This window comes from Cryptomeria japonica, chromosome 1 (assembly GCF_030272615.1).
Source record: "Cryptomeria japonica chromosome 1, Sugi_1.0, whole genome shotgun sequence".
NCBI lineage: Eukaryota > Viridiplantae > Streptophyta > Pinopsida > Cupressales > Cupressaceae > Cryptomeria > Cryptomeria japonica.
In genome coordinates, this window is record NC_081405.1 from 544,988,644 (window position 1) to 545,003,277 (window position 14,634).

The 14,634-nt window shown below is 32.9% G+C and overlaps 1 protein-coding gene across 7 annotated transcripts in view; it reads right to left on the bottom strand.

The window, feature by feature from the left end:
- The window catches only part of LOC131044943 (uncharacterized), a 148,547-nt gene extending 143,472 nt beyond the window's left edge, over positions 1–5,075 (bottom strand). For 6 of the 7 annotated variants that reach the window (XM_057978429.2, XM_057978434.2, XM_057978433.2 and 3 more), the window contains exon 1: positions 4,967–5,069. In XM_057978429.2, coding sequence (XP_057834412.1) covers positions 4,967–5,030 — 64 coding nt within the window. In that variant the 5' untranslated portion in view covers positions 5,031–5,069. Of the gene's footprint in view, positions 1–4,966 lie in introns of all 7 variants that reach the window. The other variant, XM_057978432.2, reaches the window with a different exon arrangement.
- Between the last annotated feature and the right edge of the window lie 9,559 nt (positions 5,076–14,634).

The window sequence follows — 14,634 nt, forward strand, 5'->3', positions numbered from 1 at the left end:
TTAATCTATGCAGAAATTCCTATATATTAAAGTGGAGTTTGTTGTTTAAAATGAAACTATAATTAAAATTATAATATAAGCTGCAATTACATTATGATGCATGGGCAGTGATTTAGAAGTAATTACTATGTTTAAAAGAGCAGCGATTTTTACATATGGCAGCAACAATGGATTTATAGAAAGCAGTGGTTATGATTAACAAGACATAAATTCAAGGAAAATAAATTGTATCTATTGGAATAAGAGCTAAGTTTGTTAATAAAGGACACATCCATTCAAAAGGTTATCTCTGTTCTAAGAGATGCATCATTTCATGAAGACATAAAGATATAAGATGTGAGATTGATTTGTGGAGATTAGTAGATATGGAATAGAAATGATTAAATCATATGTACACCAGCAGTCTAGTATGAAGAGAAGAATTAATATATAGAGTCTAGACAAGGTAGATTTGTAAGGAAGATATATATGTGCTTAGCAGTGGGCTAAGATACCGGTTCTTGGGGAAAAAGGCTGGGTCCGGATACTGGTTCTTGCCCGGTCCTGGTCTGAGCCTGGTTCTCCCTGGTGGCCAGGACCCGGGTGGAACCCAGGGAGAACCCAGGCGGACCCAGAAGAACCAAGGCCCGTGGGTTCTCAAAAACAGGGCCCACGGGTCATAGAAGTCAAAAAAACAATTAAAAAACAACTATGTATCATTGTATGGGAAAGTTACAATGTATGTTTCATATTTGTATGTTTGAACATATATAATTTTGATGTTTGAACATATATATAATATATGACATATGTATATATATATATATATAGGTACGAACATACCCGTACCCGTACCCAAGAAAGAAAAAAAATTGACGAATCCGTACCCAAATCGGTAACTTAGGCAGTGGGGGTTGGTGCCGACAAATTGTGGGGATTGGTGTCTCGAGTAGGTTGGTGCCTACAAATCATTTGAGAGGGCCTTGGTATCTCCTGCGGGTTGGTGCCTACGAAGTTTGTAAAAGAGTTTAATATAAAGTTGAAAAAGAAAAAGATTGTATTATAATGATAGAAATCAGAAACAAGATAGGAAAGCATATGAAACTAGACAAACAATGGGATTAAACATTTTCTTGGGCTAGGATCTGTAATGTGCTAGGTCTTGAAAATGGATTTCCAGAAGCCACCACTCTCAATCTTGACAAAAGGCTTCTCATTTATAAGTTGATTTATGAACATGTGATTATGTGCCCTTTAAGATTAAATACACCTGGTGTAATTTTTATGGGCAATTTGCACACAAGCCTACAGTAAGAAAATGGTTCCGGATTTTCTAGATGAAGAACAATTTGTAGCTTCTTACCGATGTGGAAAAATCTAGAAAAACTCGAGAAAATTGGAGGATGGTGGAATACAGCAAGAATCAGAAAGAAAAATTGTTTTAAGGTTTTGGATGCAAAGTATGAACAAAACCCCAAGGACTAAGATTCTAAGCACAACCAAGACTCTTTAGAAGACGAGCGGAAACTTGGAAACCTTAAGAATGATATATTTTAGCTTATCCCCTTGCTGTCAATAACAAGCAGAAGTGAAGGATCCTTTAACAAAGAAACACGTGAAGTTCACCCTGTTCTTTTTCAATGAAATATATTACATTGAAGACAAGGATTATGAATACCAAACAGAAATTGCAAGATTGTATTATACTGATTCCTAAAGAAGAGATTGGTGTCTCTCGCTAATTTGGTGCTTAACAGTGGGGATTGGTGCTACAAATCATAGGGATTGGTGTCTCCAGTAGGTTGGTGCCTACAAATCATTTAAGACGGGATTGGTCTCTCCTGTGGGTTGGTGCCAACAAAGTTTGTAAAAGAGTTATATATAAGTTAAAAAAGTAAAAGACAATAACTGAGTATTGTGCAAAAGGATGGCCTCCTCAACATCCTCCTGAGAATATGCATCCCCTGCAAGTGAGACCTCCTCTTTAGTCGCCTCTGCCAATGAAGATAAGGCAGATTTGTATGAAGAAATTATTAAAGAATTATTATCATTCGAAAGAAGGCAGATTTGAAAAGGGGATTTCATGCAGATTTAAAGAAGAAAAGTAAATCAAAGAGATTGCATCAAATTTGTGAGGAGGACATATATAATCATCATCCATTGAAGGGGCAAAAGACAAGAAGGAAGAGAAGAATATTATATTCAGATTTGTGAAAAAAAGTAAATGAGTTGAAAAGGTTGAATTGTCCATCATCCATTGAAGAAGCAACATTCAAGGTGGAACTTTGTTTTGGAGGTTGGTGCTTCCTAAAGAAGAGATTGGTGTCTCTCCTAATTTGGTGCTTAATAGTGGGGGTTGGTGCTGACAAATTGTGGGGATTAGTGTCTCCAATAGGTTGGTGCCTACAAATCATTTAAGAGGGCCTTGGTGTCTCCTATGGGTTGGTGCCTATGAAGTTTATAAAAGAGTTTTATATAAAGTTAATAAAAAAAATGATTGCATTATAATGATAGAAAACAGAAACAAGATAGGAAAGCATATGAAACCCAGACAAACCATGGGATTAAACATTTGCTTGTGCTAGGATTTGTAATGTGCTAGGTGTTGAAAATGGATTTCCAGAAGCTGCCACTCTCAAGCTTGACAAAAGGCTTCTCACTTAAAAGTTGGTTTATGAACATGTGATTATGTGCCCCTTAAGATTAAATGCACAAAACTGCAGTAAGAAAACGGTTCCAGATTTTCTAGATGAGGAACAATTTTTAGGTTCTTACCAATGTGGAAAAATCTAGAAAAACTTAAGGAAATTGGAGGATGGTGGAATACAGCAAGAATCAGAAAGAAAATTTGTTTTAAGGTTTTGGATGCAAACTATGAACAAATCCCCAAGGAGGACTAAGATTTTAAGCGCAACCAAGACTCGTTAGAAGAGGAGTGGAAATTGGAAACCTTAAAGAAGGATATATTTTAGCTTATCCCCTTGCTGTCAATAATAAGCAGAAGTGACGGATCCTTTTACAAACAAACACGTGAAGTTCACCCTGTTCTTTTTCAATGAAACATATTAGATTGAAGACAAGGATTATGAATACGGAATACCAAACAGGAATTGCAACTTAGTTTGAGGAATGGAAAGGAAATTCAAAGCTTGAGAGGAGTAATGTTGAAAGTATCCCCCATAATCTTACCATAAAGAGGAGAAGAAAACCAAGTTAAATGTGTTTATCTAGTTACATTCTTAGAATCGGCCACAAGAACAAATTGCACTGATGTGATTAAAAATTTAAAAATGATGGTAATAAGGGAAATGATGACAGATGCTCCTTTTGACAAAGTCTCAAGCATAGTGAAAGAAAAATCTTCTACACGTTAGAAAGAATCATAATACCAATCATGGAGAAGACCATCCGTCAGATATATTAGGACCAGGCAAACCATTGAGGAAATTTTAGAAGCGACAGAAACTGAAAAGAGTCAACCCCATTTTGGGTGTGCTTGGACCATATCATGTAAACATGAAGCATGCTTAAAAGTGAATTTTTATTAAAGCACTGCCTTTCGGGAAATGCTTAGACTGGCATTTTGTAAACAAGCATTACACTCACACCAACAATGCTTACATGACATTTTGTAGACATGAGTTACACTCAAATGTACTTTGTCATTAAAATAATGTCATTTGGTGTATACATGCTTAGATGAAATTTTGTATTGCACTCGATAGTGGATATTTGGGGTATGCTTGGACCATATTTTGTAAACATGTGTCTCACATTCCGAAGTACACTGCAGTGTAACCTCCTGAAATGTTCATTGGAGCTACGTACTGCCTAACATGTTCATAGGAGTCAACGAATGTGCTGTCTAAGCTTACCACATGTTCATAGGAACATGGCCTGCCCAACCTCACCACATGTTCACATAATTTATCAACTCCATTATTGCAGTGTCAGGATTCAGACCTGGGTGGTACTCTCACTAGATTGAAAACTTGCCAAGTACTGGTGTGAATCACAAGTACTTACAAGAAAATATCATAGCCAAGTAACTCATATATTTAATCACCTACATTGAGTTTTTCTTAATTTTTTTGCCAAGTTTTGCTAGGTTAATAAATTTAGGTATTTTTTTATTTGCCAAAATGCCAAATCCCAGTCAAAATTGGGTCTGCCAAGTTCTGCAGAGTCACAAGTTTTTAAAACCATGCTCTCACTGATATTCTATATTACCATTATACTTACCATGCTCTTTAAGGCATACAGTAAAACTAAAAACTTATAATGCCATTTAAGAGTGAAATTCTATTCCCACGAGAATAATTTTAATAAATATCATAGATACTAATTTTCTATTTCAGTGTTAGGGGTAAAGGGCAGGGTAAGCACCAAATTGTTTGATTAGTTGCATTACTTAAAACCTTAATAAAATGCTATTGCATGGCCTCTTCAAACTCAGAATTGTATATTACAAAAAGAGGATGGGATGAGTAACAGTGTACCAGGTCAAACTTCAGGGTTTTTAAGTACTTTTTGTCACAAATAAGGAGTAAGCAGTTACTCCCACTATAGAAAAGAAGGAAGGAAAAATGAACAAAAGAAAAGGAGAACACAAGATTGAGCAAATGAAGATGGCTTCTTCCACGAAGGAAAAGGATGAAGAGGAGGTGAGCAATAGCGAATGGCTTGTCTCATTAAAGAAAAAGAGAGGAGTGGATGAGTAATAGCTAACTAGTTGTCTCACTAAGAAAAAGGGGACGAGGATGGAACTAAAATTCAATTTGGAAAGGCCTTAAAATGCAGCCCAATGACACATCTTCTTAGCGGAAATGCATGGAACAAAATCCCAATGGCGGTGATGAGAGAAGAGTTCTTTTTACTGTATTTACGAATTATGTATGCATTCTACATATTCAAAACAAAACAAACCGCAACTCAAGACATTGAAATGAAATGCCTGCAAATAAAAATGAAGAATTGAAATGCATACCCTTCGCATGAGAGGATGACAGCCACGCTCGGAGTGGGAGTGTTGAGATCAGCGTGTCCGCCATGACATCAGAAATGGATGTCCAAAGATTAAAAAATGAGACAATTAGGGGAAAGGACCCAGTAGTCGTGCACCCTAACTTCACGCTTCTCAAAATCCTACTTGGAAATTTCGAATCACTCCGATTTTTTTACAGTAGCTTACTTGGCAAGTCCCCTGCTTATAACTAAGGTTTCAGGGCCACATCATCAAATATGATGCCACATCAGCATGCTTTTTGCCAAGGTGTCCAAAACAGCCCCCCAAAAAAGTGAGACCAATAGGCGTGCAAAAGAGACCCCAATAGTTGTGCAGCCGATGTGGCATCACCTGATTGGTTACTTTTTACAATATTAGTACATTTCTTAACAACTATTGGTACATTTCCTAACAACTGTTGGTACATTTCCTAACAAAAATTGATATTTTTTGTTTCAAACAATAGGTTTTATTTGTTCAATTTTTGGAACAAAAGATATCAACAACCCTCACAACAATTGGAACATGCTCAACTACTGGGTCCTTTCCCCTAGTAAATGTTTGGCTAATTTTTGCGTTTTGCGTCATTTTTCCACAGGTTTAAAAGATTTATTACGATTCCTTTTTCAAATTTAAAAAAAAAATATTGAGGTCAATTATTAATCAACTCACAATAAACCTAGATAATACAAATTATTCTCAAAACACCACACAATTATGTATATAAATATATGTTTAATCCACAAAAAAAAAGTTCTTATTAGTACTTTAAATAATATAAAATATTTTGATGCTAATTATCTAATCAATTTAAATTTAAAAGAAATAATTACTCCACATTTATAACATAAATGAAATACAATATTATATATCCTTATCATATAATATTAAATCTATATAATAGAATAATATAATCTAAAATATTGTATGAAGATTAAAATATCAATTATAAATAATTTATTAATAATAATATTACTCAAAATATATAATAATAAATCTATTATTAGTAATTATATGAAAAATTTTATTAAATAATTATTAATTGAATTTAAGATTATAATTATTATTTTAACGTTATAATTTAAATAAATTATTATAGCTTAATCTATCATTTTTAATTATATTATAATTTTAATCTATTCTTATTTATTATTATAATTTTAAAATCATTATAATAATGATTAGGATTAAAATTAAGTTTATAATAAGATTTAGTGTTAGAATAAGGACTAAGATTAGGGTTAAAATAAGTTTCAAATTATTTCTAATTTAACATTAAAGTTAGGCTTAGAGTTGGGTTTAGAACTAGAGTTAGAATTAAGAAAAACATAGGATTAGGGTTACATTTAACATTAGATTTAGAGTTAGAATTAGGTTAAAAATTTGGCCTAGGGTACAATTTTTTTTAAGGATAAAATTAGAGTTATTGTTAAGATTTGAATTAGTTATAGATATTATTATAATTTTATAACTAGACACTCTTTATTAAATTATTGCAAGAATACATTATATCAAATTATTATCCAACCTACCTCTAAAAAGAAAACTTTATTATTGCAATACTAAAAAGGCAAGTATAGAAAGCTTTTAGTGTGATGTTGAACTTAAAAGATGTAGTATCGAACCTATAATATTGTTTGGACAGAGTGGTGCTAAAGAATACTAATAGAGCTTATTATGTTTAGAATTGAAAATTAACTAGCTTCACACCTTGGGACCTGGTCAAATCCTTGGAGATTCATTGGTTTTGACAAGTTTACAAACATGTTAAACAAAATGTAGATGCCTGTATCTATTATTATGAGTGCAAATGTTGATGCTCCATTGCTCAAGTGTTATTGTAACGATGATATAATGTGTGTTCTTCCTTCTTGCTAGATTATTCCTAAGTGATGAATGGCCTATCAATTTATCCTTTTATACAACACCTTTTTGCAAGTTTAAATATTTTGTGCTTAAGTCAGTAGGCAATGGCTAGTTGGGACTTAGTTAGCTTGGGCCCATAATTAAACTTGACTCTAGGAAGTCAAGGCCCATACCACATGTTTGATTCTAAACCAAATCTTGGGCCACAAATGTTAGTTTGACCTAATATAGAAAATAGGTAATGTGGAGATTGAACTAAAATCCTTTGGTAATGGGGAGTCTAGTTCAATCAAGACTCGAGTAAAATGATATATTTTTGCAAAAAAAAAAGCATAATTTGAACACTAGATTGTTGCAATGGAACAAAAAGTCAAAGGTGAGACCAAAACACATGGAGAAGAGTGTTAAAGATGCGCATTTATCCTTTATATTTTTCACTCATTTTAAATTTAATGTGAGCTACTATGAATCATGCATGTCAAAGTTTTGTACTACTTTGGCTTCATGCAAAATACTATGAAAATGCATGTCAAACTAAACAAGAAACCAACATATAAAAATTACAAGCACATATAAAAAAAGATATGAATATGGACAATGATCCACATGTACTCCTTATAATGATAACTGTGTATTTAAAATTAATGAGTAGCTTCTAATTTAAAATGAAACAAGAATAAGCAACTACTTAACAATGTCAACAAATAGTGTGTAAATGTAAAAAGGTGGGTGTAAAATTGTGAACAAATCAATTTAATTAAAAAGAAAGCAATGTGGTGTCATGGAGTCATAATTTTTGTAAGGATACAAAAATATCATCATAGATATTGGGTTACAAAGGAATCATCATGATCTAAAAATCCATTATAACCATATACATGGAAGAACCACCCCCCAATTGAGAGCATGTGGATGATGCAAGGAATTGAAAGACAGGAGAACAAGTAATATGGAAGAATATATGATTATGTAAGCTCAAGAATTGTGTAATAATATCATGGATATCGTCATGTGATAAGCATGAGATAATATAATAAGATATTTTCATAAAAATATATGCAGGATAGGGCAATAAGGTTCTCCCCGATGTTGTCTCCAATAATAGTACAATATACAAATAACAACAAATAAGAACATGTAAACACAAGCAAATCTCATATAAAATGTAAGCAAGTAAGCACAAACAAATGCCATGTAAAGTGTAAGCATGTAAGCACAAATAGATGTCTTGTAAGAAGTAAATATCTAGGCATAGACATGAAAACATGTCTTGTAGGGTATAAAAATGAAAGAGCGTAGGGTATGTGAGAATAAGATAACCTAAGTCCAATGATATATATGTAGCATCCTAAATTGTGCTCGCCTACAATTTTTTCCTCACATAGGCCTCACTTTGGCGTTCGTTCTCTAAGTCCTTACTGGAGTACTGGTTCTACTCACACCAACTATCAAACACAACTTTTCACTATCTTTTTTGACTCTCCAAGATCCTAGAGCCCTAATTTCCAAGACCATGGTGCCCAGCACCATGGTCCTCTCAAAAAGGACCCATCTTGGGGCCTCATAACAGTCACCTAATTGGGTGGGGACCTAGATCCCATGTCGGCTTGTGTTAGAAATTCAATTTGTTTTTCAACTAGCAAGTATAAAAGGAGGTCTACCCCTCTCATTTCAAACCTAAACAATCACTGAATGAATTGAAGATCTCAAATACACTCTAGCAAAATTCAAGTGAGCAAGCAATCAGTCTTCTATCAAGCATTGGAGCATAAGTGAAGTCAAGATTCAAACATTGGAGATACACTCATGTTCTATGTTATATGAAGACTATCTACATGAAACCCTAATTCCTTGTGAAGAAAAACAAAACTTCATTGAAGGTATATCATTAGGTTTTCATTCATTCTTAGCATTTCCCCCTTTTCACTGTGTGCAAGAACAAGTACAAAGTTGTGTTTAGGAGGATTGATAAGATTCACAGGGACGAACGGGTTCACCTTTTGATGATGATAAATTCATACCTAACCAGGGCAACCACCACCACGATCCCAAAAAATCAAGTCAAACTTTTGGAAATAGATTTGAATCATCCTCTTCTACTCAGATCCAGGTTGGTGTCTTTGTACAATGACTATAGCTTACTGTTTCTATCAAATTGCTTCAATAATTCACTATTTTTCCCTAATCTTCAACAATTCAAAAATTTAATTCAATCTTAGGGAAGGAAGAGCCCCATTTAGGAGGCTTGGAATCTTATCAGAATCTTAATCTCTCAAGGTTAGATCTATTAAATTCCTATATTTCCCTAATGTAATGGTAAATTAAGCAAAATTAGTGGTTTTATTACATTTTACGGTGAAACCCTAATTTTCACCATTATAATATCAATAATAGATATGTAGGTGAGAATAGATACCATATGTGTATTATAATAAATTTGATATGACAAAAAGGATAACTACCTCATGCGAACAAATACTTATATTACCTAAAATAAAGAAAAATATTTTTATCTATACACAGTAATAAAAGACTTGTTGGATAGAATGAATGGGCATTGCTCTAAATTACTATTTAAGGCTTAATATAAGTTACAATAATATGAATAGAATGGGGAAGTGTTAAATTACATAAAGCAATGGTAATAATAAAATTTATATTTCAATTGAAAAATATAAACATGGAGAAAGAAGAACCTAGCACAAGAAACATAATCTCACTCCCTAAGATGCTAGCATGTAGCATGGGTGACGTCCCATGGAATTGTTGTCCTTCACTAGTTAGATCAAAGATCCTCCCAAACGTTCATCTTCTATGGTAAAATTACTTTAACCTACACATACTAACAAGAAAACGGTTGGAGCTATTTAGAGATTTGCCTCAATCAAACGCTCATTTTGATCTTTCAACCTCCACATGCAATAAAAAAGAAATGATAATTGAAAGATTTTAAATCCTATTTGCATTAAGAATTAAAAGAAAATAATAAAAATATTTAATAACAATATTAACCTTAATCTATAAGGAGAACCACCATTGCATGCAAATGAATTTGCCAACAATGGTGAACTAGTATAATTCTATACCAAAGATAGTATCTTATAACAAATAAATAAGGTCATAAAAATATAATGAGAGAATGTTACCAACAACCAAGGATTCCCTCAATGCACGTGAATAATATGAAAGTGAAAACTCTTATTTTGGAAGCTTCAACTACTACAGAAAAAAATAAAATAATAACAAAGCACTTAACAAGAAATTGTTGTAATTGCTATAAGTATTTTGATAGAGTTTTTACAAGAGAGAGAAGTAGAGAGCTATCTTCAAAAAAAAAGTTAAGAGATCCTCAAAAAAGGTGAAATGGGAGAATTTTTTTCTTTGACATGACGGAAAGAGCAGCATTACTTTCTCATTCGGGCACTACAATGTGTCATTAATGATTAATGTGGAAAGCACACTTTTGAATTTTAATAAATATATTGGACACTAATGCATTATGTATATGTCTATACATAATGATTACATCCAAAATAATAATGTTAAAATTAAGCACACATGCTAGTAAAAATCTAATGTTCTTTGAATGCAAAGATAAAATATTCCATATAGAAATATAAATATTTATCATTAATGCAATAATTAAGGTGGGTTTAGGGTGTAGATATGAAATTACATAAATATGCAATTTCAACACTTTTGTTTTCATTTAGTGAGTTACTTTCATTAAGGAATGATCTATGCTAAAGTAAATGATAAAATGCATACAATATGAAAGCAATATTTTTGGAAAAGGATATTGTAAAGGAGGTAGAAACGTGTTAAGTGAATTGGCAATGCCCCTATATTTGAGTTCAATGAAGGTCTACATTGCTTGATTTTAAAGTCCTATAGGGTTTATTATTAAGATACAAATCCAATAACCTAAAAACCAAATTAGTTTCCCAAAATTGAAGGAAACTACTATGAAGAGAAGAATATTTCGAAGAAGAATAATCGATAGAATGTCAAGAAAAATGAAAAAAGTGTGTCCCGTAGTATTTTTTATACCTCTAATAGGGGCAAAAATAGGGATGTTAATTCACATGTGATAAAAAGTATGCTATTTCTTAGAAAAAAATGATTATATATATAAGAAAAACCAATTTTTTACTATTCATTTTCACTATTCAGTGTTTTCCTTAAGAATCTAGAGATTCTTGAGTGAAAATACCACACCAATAGAATTCCCAATGACTTAGGATGGATGAGATCCAAGATGGAGTTGAGTAGGGAGCAATTCTTTGTAAGGTGAAATAAAATTTTCAATTATATGCTATTTTTTAGTCATTTTTAGCTCTATTGGCCCCATAACGCACTGACATTCATCAATCATGCTAGCATTTGGCCAAATTGCAGGCATCCAACTTGTGCACTACCATATGGAAGATGCATTTTTGTCCAATTGGAGCACTAACATCCAAACAAAAGCTAAAAAAACAAAAATTGGATAGAGAATAATGCTACAACAATATAAATTTGCAAAAGAGTTATTGAATATGTTAATTGTTTCTAGCCCCTATCACTTATGTAAAATAAATTATTGTCTCTATCAAAAACTGAAGTTTTCTTCTTTAACAACTAGAGATCTATTATGTTTATTTTTCTACTAGATGTGTGCTTCCACCTAAGCATGTTGATGACCCTAATATAGAGGTGGTTTATTGATACATCCAACTTCTTTCTACTAATAGGGGAGATGACAATTACTTTAGAGGATGTATATAAAATACTGAAGCTTGGTATTTAATGAACAAAGGGTGATGATAAAGGAGCAATGATCACTACTCACAATTCAAGAGGACCAATGGTATGCTCTTGATTGAGTTGTAACTAATGACATTATAGGTCACATTTATGTGTGTCATCTAAAGTAGGGATCAATGTCCATGTCATTGGTTAGAAGGATTTTTATCATCATAGCAGTCATTCGAGTGGCCAAAGAAATATGTGGCATACACCTTCACAAGGGCCCTGTTTATACAATTTAGACCATGGAGGAGCATCAAACTATGCTTGTGTGGGTGTGGAGCATGCTCACACAGATGTATTATGATATCAACCACTTTGTACACTACAAGAGCTTGATTTTGATGAATTTTACATTACTACAAGTTTTCCATTTGATTACATCACTTGTACAAGGTTGATCAACTACCTATGCTAGATTTTTCTAGATGTGCCACATGACCAAGCCTACCCACTACATTGAGATAGGAAGTGTGTTTTTTTTTAGATAAATTTTTAACAAGCTATAAAACACTTGGATTATGTGGTATCCTTATATCAGTATGTGAGCATGATCATGTTTTGTTATATAGATGGACAAGATGCAAAGAGGTGGATTATTGACAAGGATATATGACCATAAGTGATGTCATTTTATTATCAATAGGTGATGGGGTAGTTTGGTCAAGTTTAGTAAGTTCCACTAATTGTACTAACTTATGTGCACTCACGCTGGAATGTAGTTAAGCAGTAGATCTCCTTGACCCACTATTTTTTAGGTTTCCTTGAGTGACCTAAATGGTGAGGGGAAAGGACAATTGCCCAATTTTGGAGGTTAATGATGTAGGAATAACCCAAGGCTTGAAATGATGGTGGTAGAGTGTAAGTAAATTATCCATTTTTATTAAGGATGATCCTAAAGGATATCCTAGTATATATGGGTCAAAAAGTGATTAGAGTTTTAGTGGAGAGGAAAGATCAATAAAGAAGAGGCATCAAATGCAATAGTAATTAGCATGATTACCCATAATGGTTGATGCATAGAGCCATATCAAGAGAGGTGAGTCAAGTAGGGATTTTTATTTTGATGCCTATCACTAACTAAATCCTATTAAGTATAATAGATTAATGTAGAAAAAGTCATGCATACGACTCAATGGACTAACAAATCCCTTATCAAGTAATATATTACTGCAGGGGGTTCATTTAATTATTGACCACAGACGTATTTTCTTGGATGACATTGGCATTGTATGTGCAACTAAGGGTTCTCTAAATTACTCTATCAATTGCATATAAGAAAGTAACTGAAAGAAACAACTAATTTGAAAGTACAATAGTACTGAAAATAAGCTTACTACACAACAGTCATTGCGGGTGATTTCCTAGTATGGCTATGTTTCAACTTAAGATACATACGTTAAGTTTATTCTTACAATATTATCAACTAGTTATATAAACTTAAGTTAAAAGGGAGGGAGTTGAATAACTAATGTATCGAATTACTAGTTCCTAACTACAATCAATACTAAAAATTTATGCTCTAAAGAGAGTTACAATACCTCAATTGGACCTTACTCAAGTGTTGTAACCTCTCCTATTATTGCTTCGTCTTATCTTAAAATATCATCAACATTCCATCCTTTATTTCTATTCAAAAGAAGTACATACTCTAAAAATGATCTTAACTAATTGACAAGAAACTATGGTAGAATATAATATCTAATTAACTCATATATCCTTAGTAACAAACAAATGTCGAGTAACTGGTAATAGTAATGGGTTAGAATAAATAAGAGGTCCCCCAAATCAAGTAGGATACATGATTTATACATGAAGCTTAAGAGTGGACTACCTTTAGGATACTAAACAAAACCTTACATTTGTCAATCTTCCATAATAATAAGGAGATGGCATATTCTTTAGTCATAACCAACAACAAATCTTAACTAACAAGAGTTAATGGTGTCACAATTCCATCAAACTCGTATTATTAAATAACAGTCAAGATAGGAAAACATATAAGAACAAGACAATGTTATTATGAACTATATTCTTACTACTTTGCTAGCTCCTCCTTGTCCAATGAATGCATTTTCCTCACTAACAAATTCAACAAGGAATATTAAGAATTTGCTCCATACTCTTGATAGTTGCACTATAAAGAATATCGCCATGACTATTGCCTTGTGGACTATAGGAAATGATATGCTAAAGGTAGTCTTCTTTGGATGTGGGTTAGCAGTTGAACCCATTACTACTAGTTAGTACTTCAAAATACATTCATTTGCATAATATCATTCCTAAAATTTATAAAATTATATCATCTCATAAATACCCATAAAACACATGCATTTATCATATAACATATATCATCCATTGAGCTTTAAATAGCTTGATAATGTTTAGGTATTATGTTTTAAAGCACATGAAATGTTATGCAAAGTCTGAGATAAAATGGGTGAAAGAAGGTTAATTCTAGCTAATAGTGAAGCTCATCACTCCCTCAACTATGTTCTTGCTTGTCCTTAAGTAAACTGAGGCCTCAAATTATATTACAATGCTATGAGCCTATGTTTCATGGCTTAGTCACAGTCTCTTGGCTTAGTCACAGTCTCTCCTTGTTTTAGGTTGAATCCTTTCTTCTTTGTTATCGTGTCCCATCTATTCATCTATGTTACTACATCCACAACCTTTCTCCATGACTCGTGAGAAATTGGGTGATGGAGAAGTGATGGATGAAATGTAAGTGGGAGACGAGTAGTTTGAGTGTCCATTGATGCCCTAATACATTTATCTACCGTAAAAGTTGCTATCTATGAGGTGTGTTATCCTCACATGACCGCTTTACCCTTAAGGCAATGTGAATGCCTTTATCAGTATTTTTTTTTTCAACTTCTTCTTTGTTAAGGAAGAAGAGGGGGTATGCTTCATTTTTCGTGACTTAGGTTTTGGTTATGAGATAGGACTCTCTAGTTTAGATACTACGAGATGATTTGTAGGTGCTACAAGTTGGT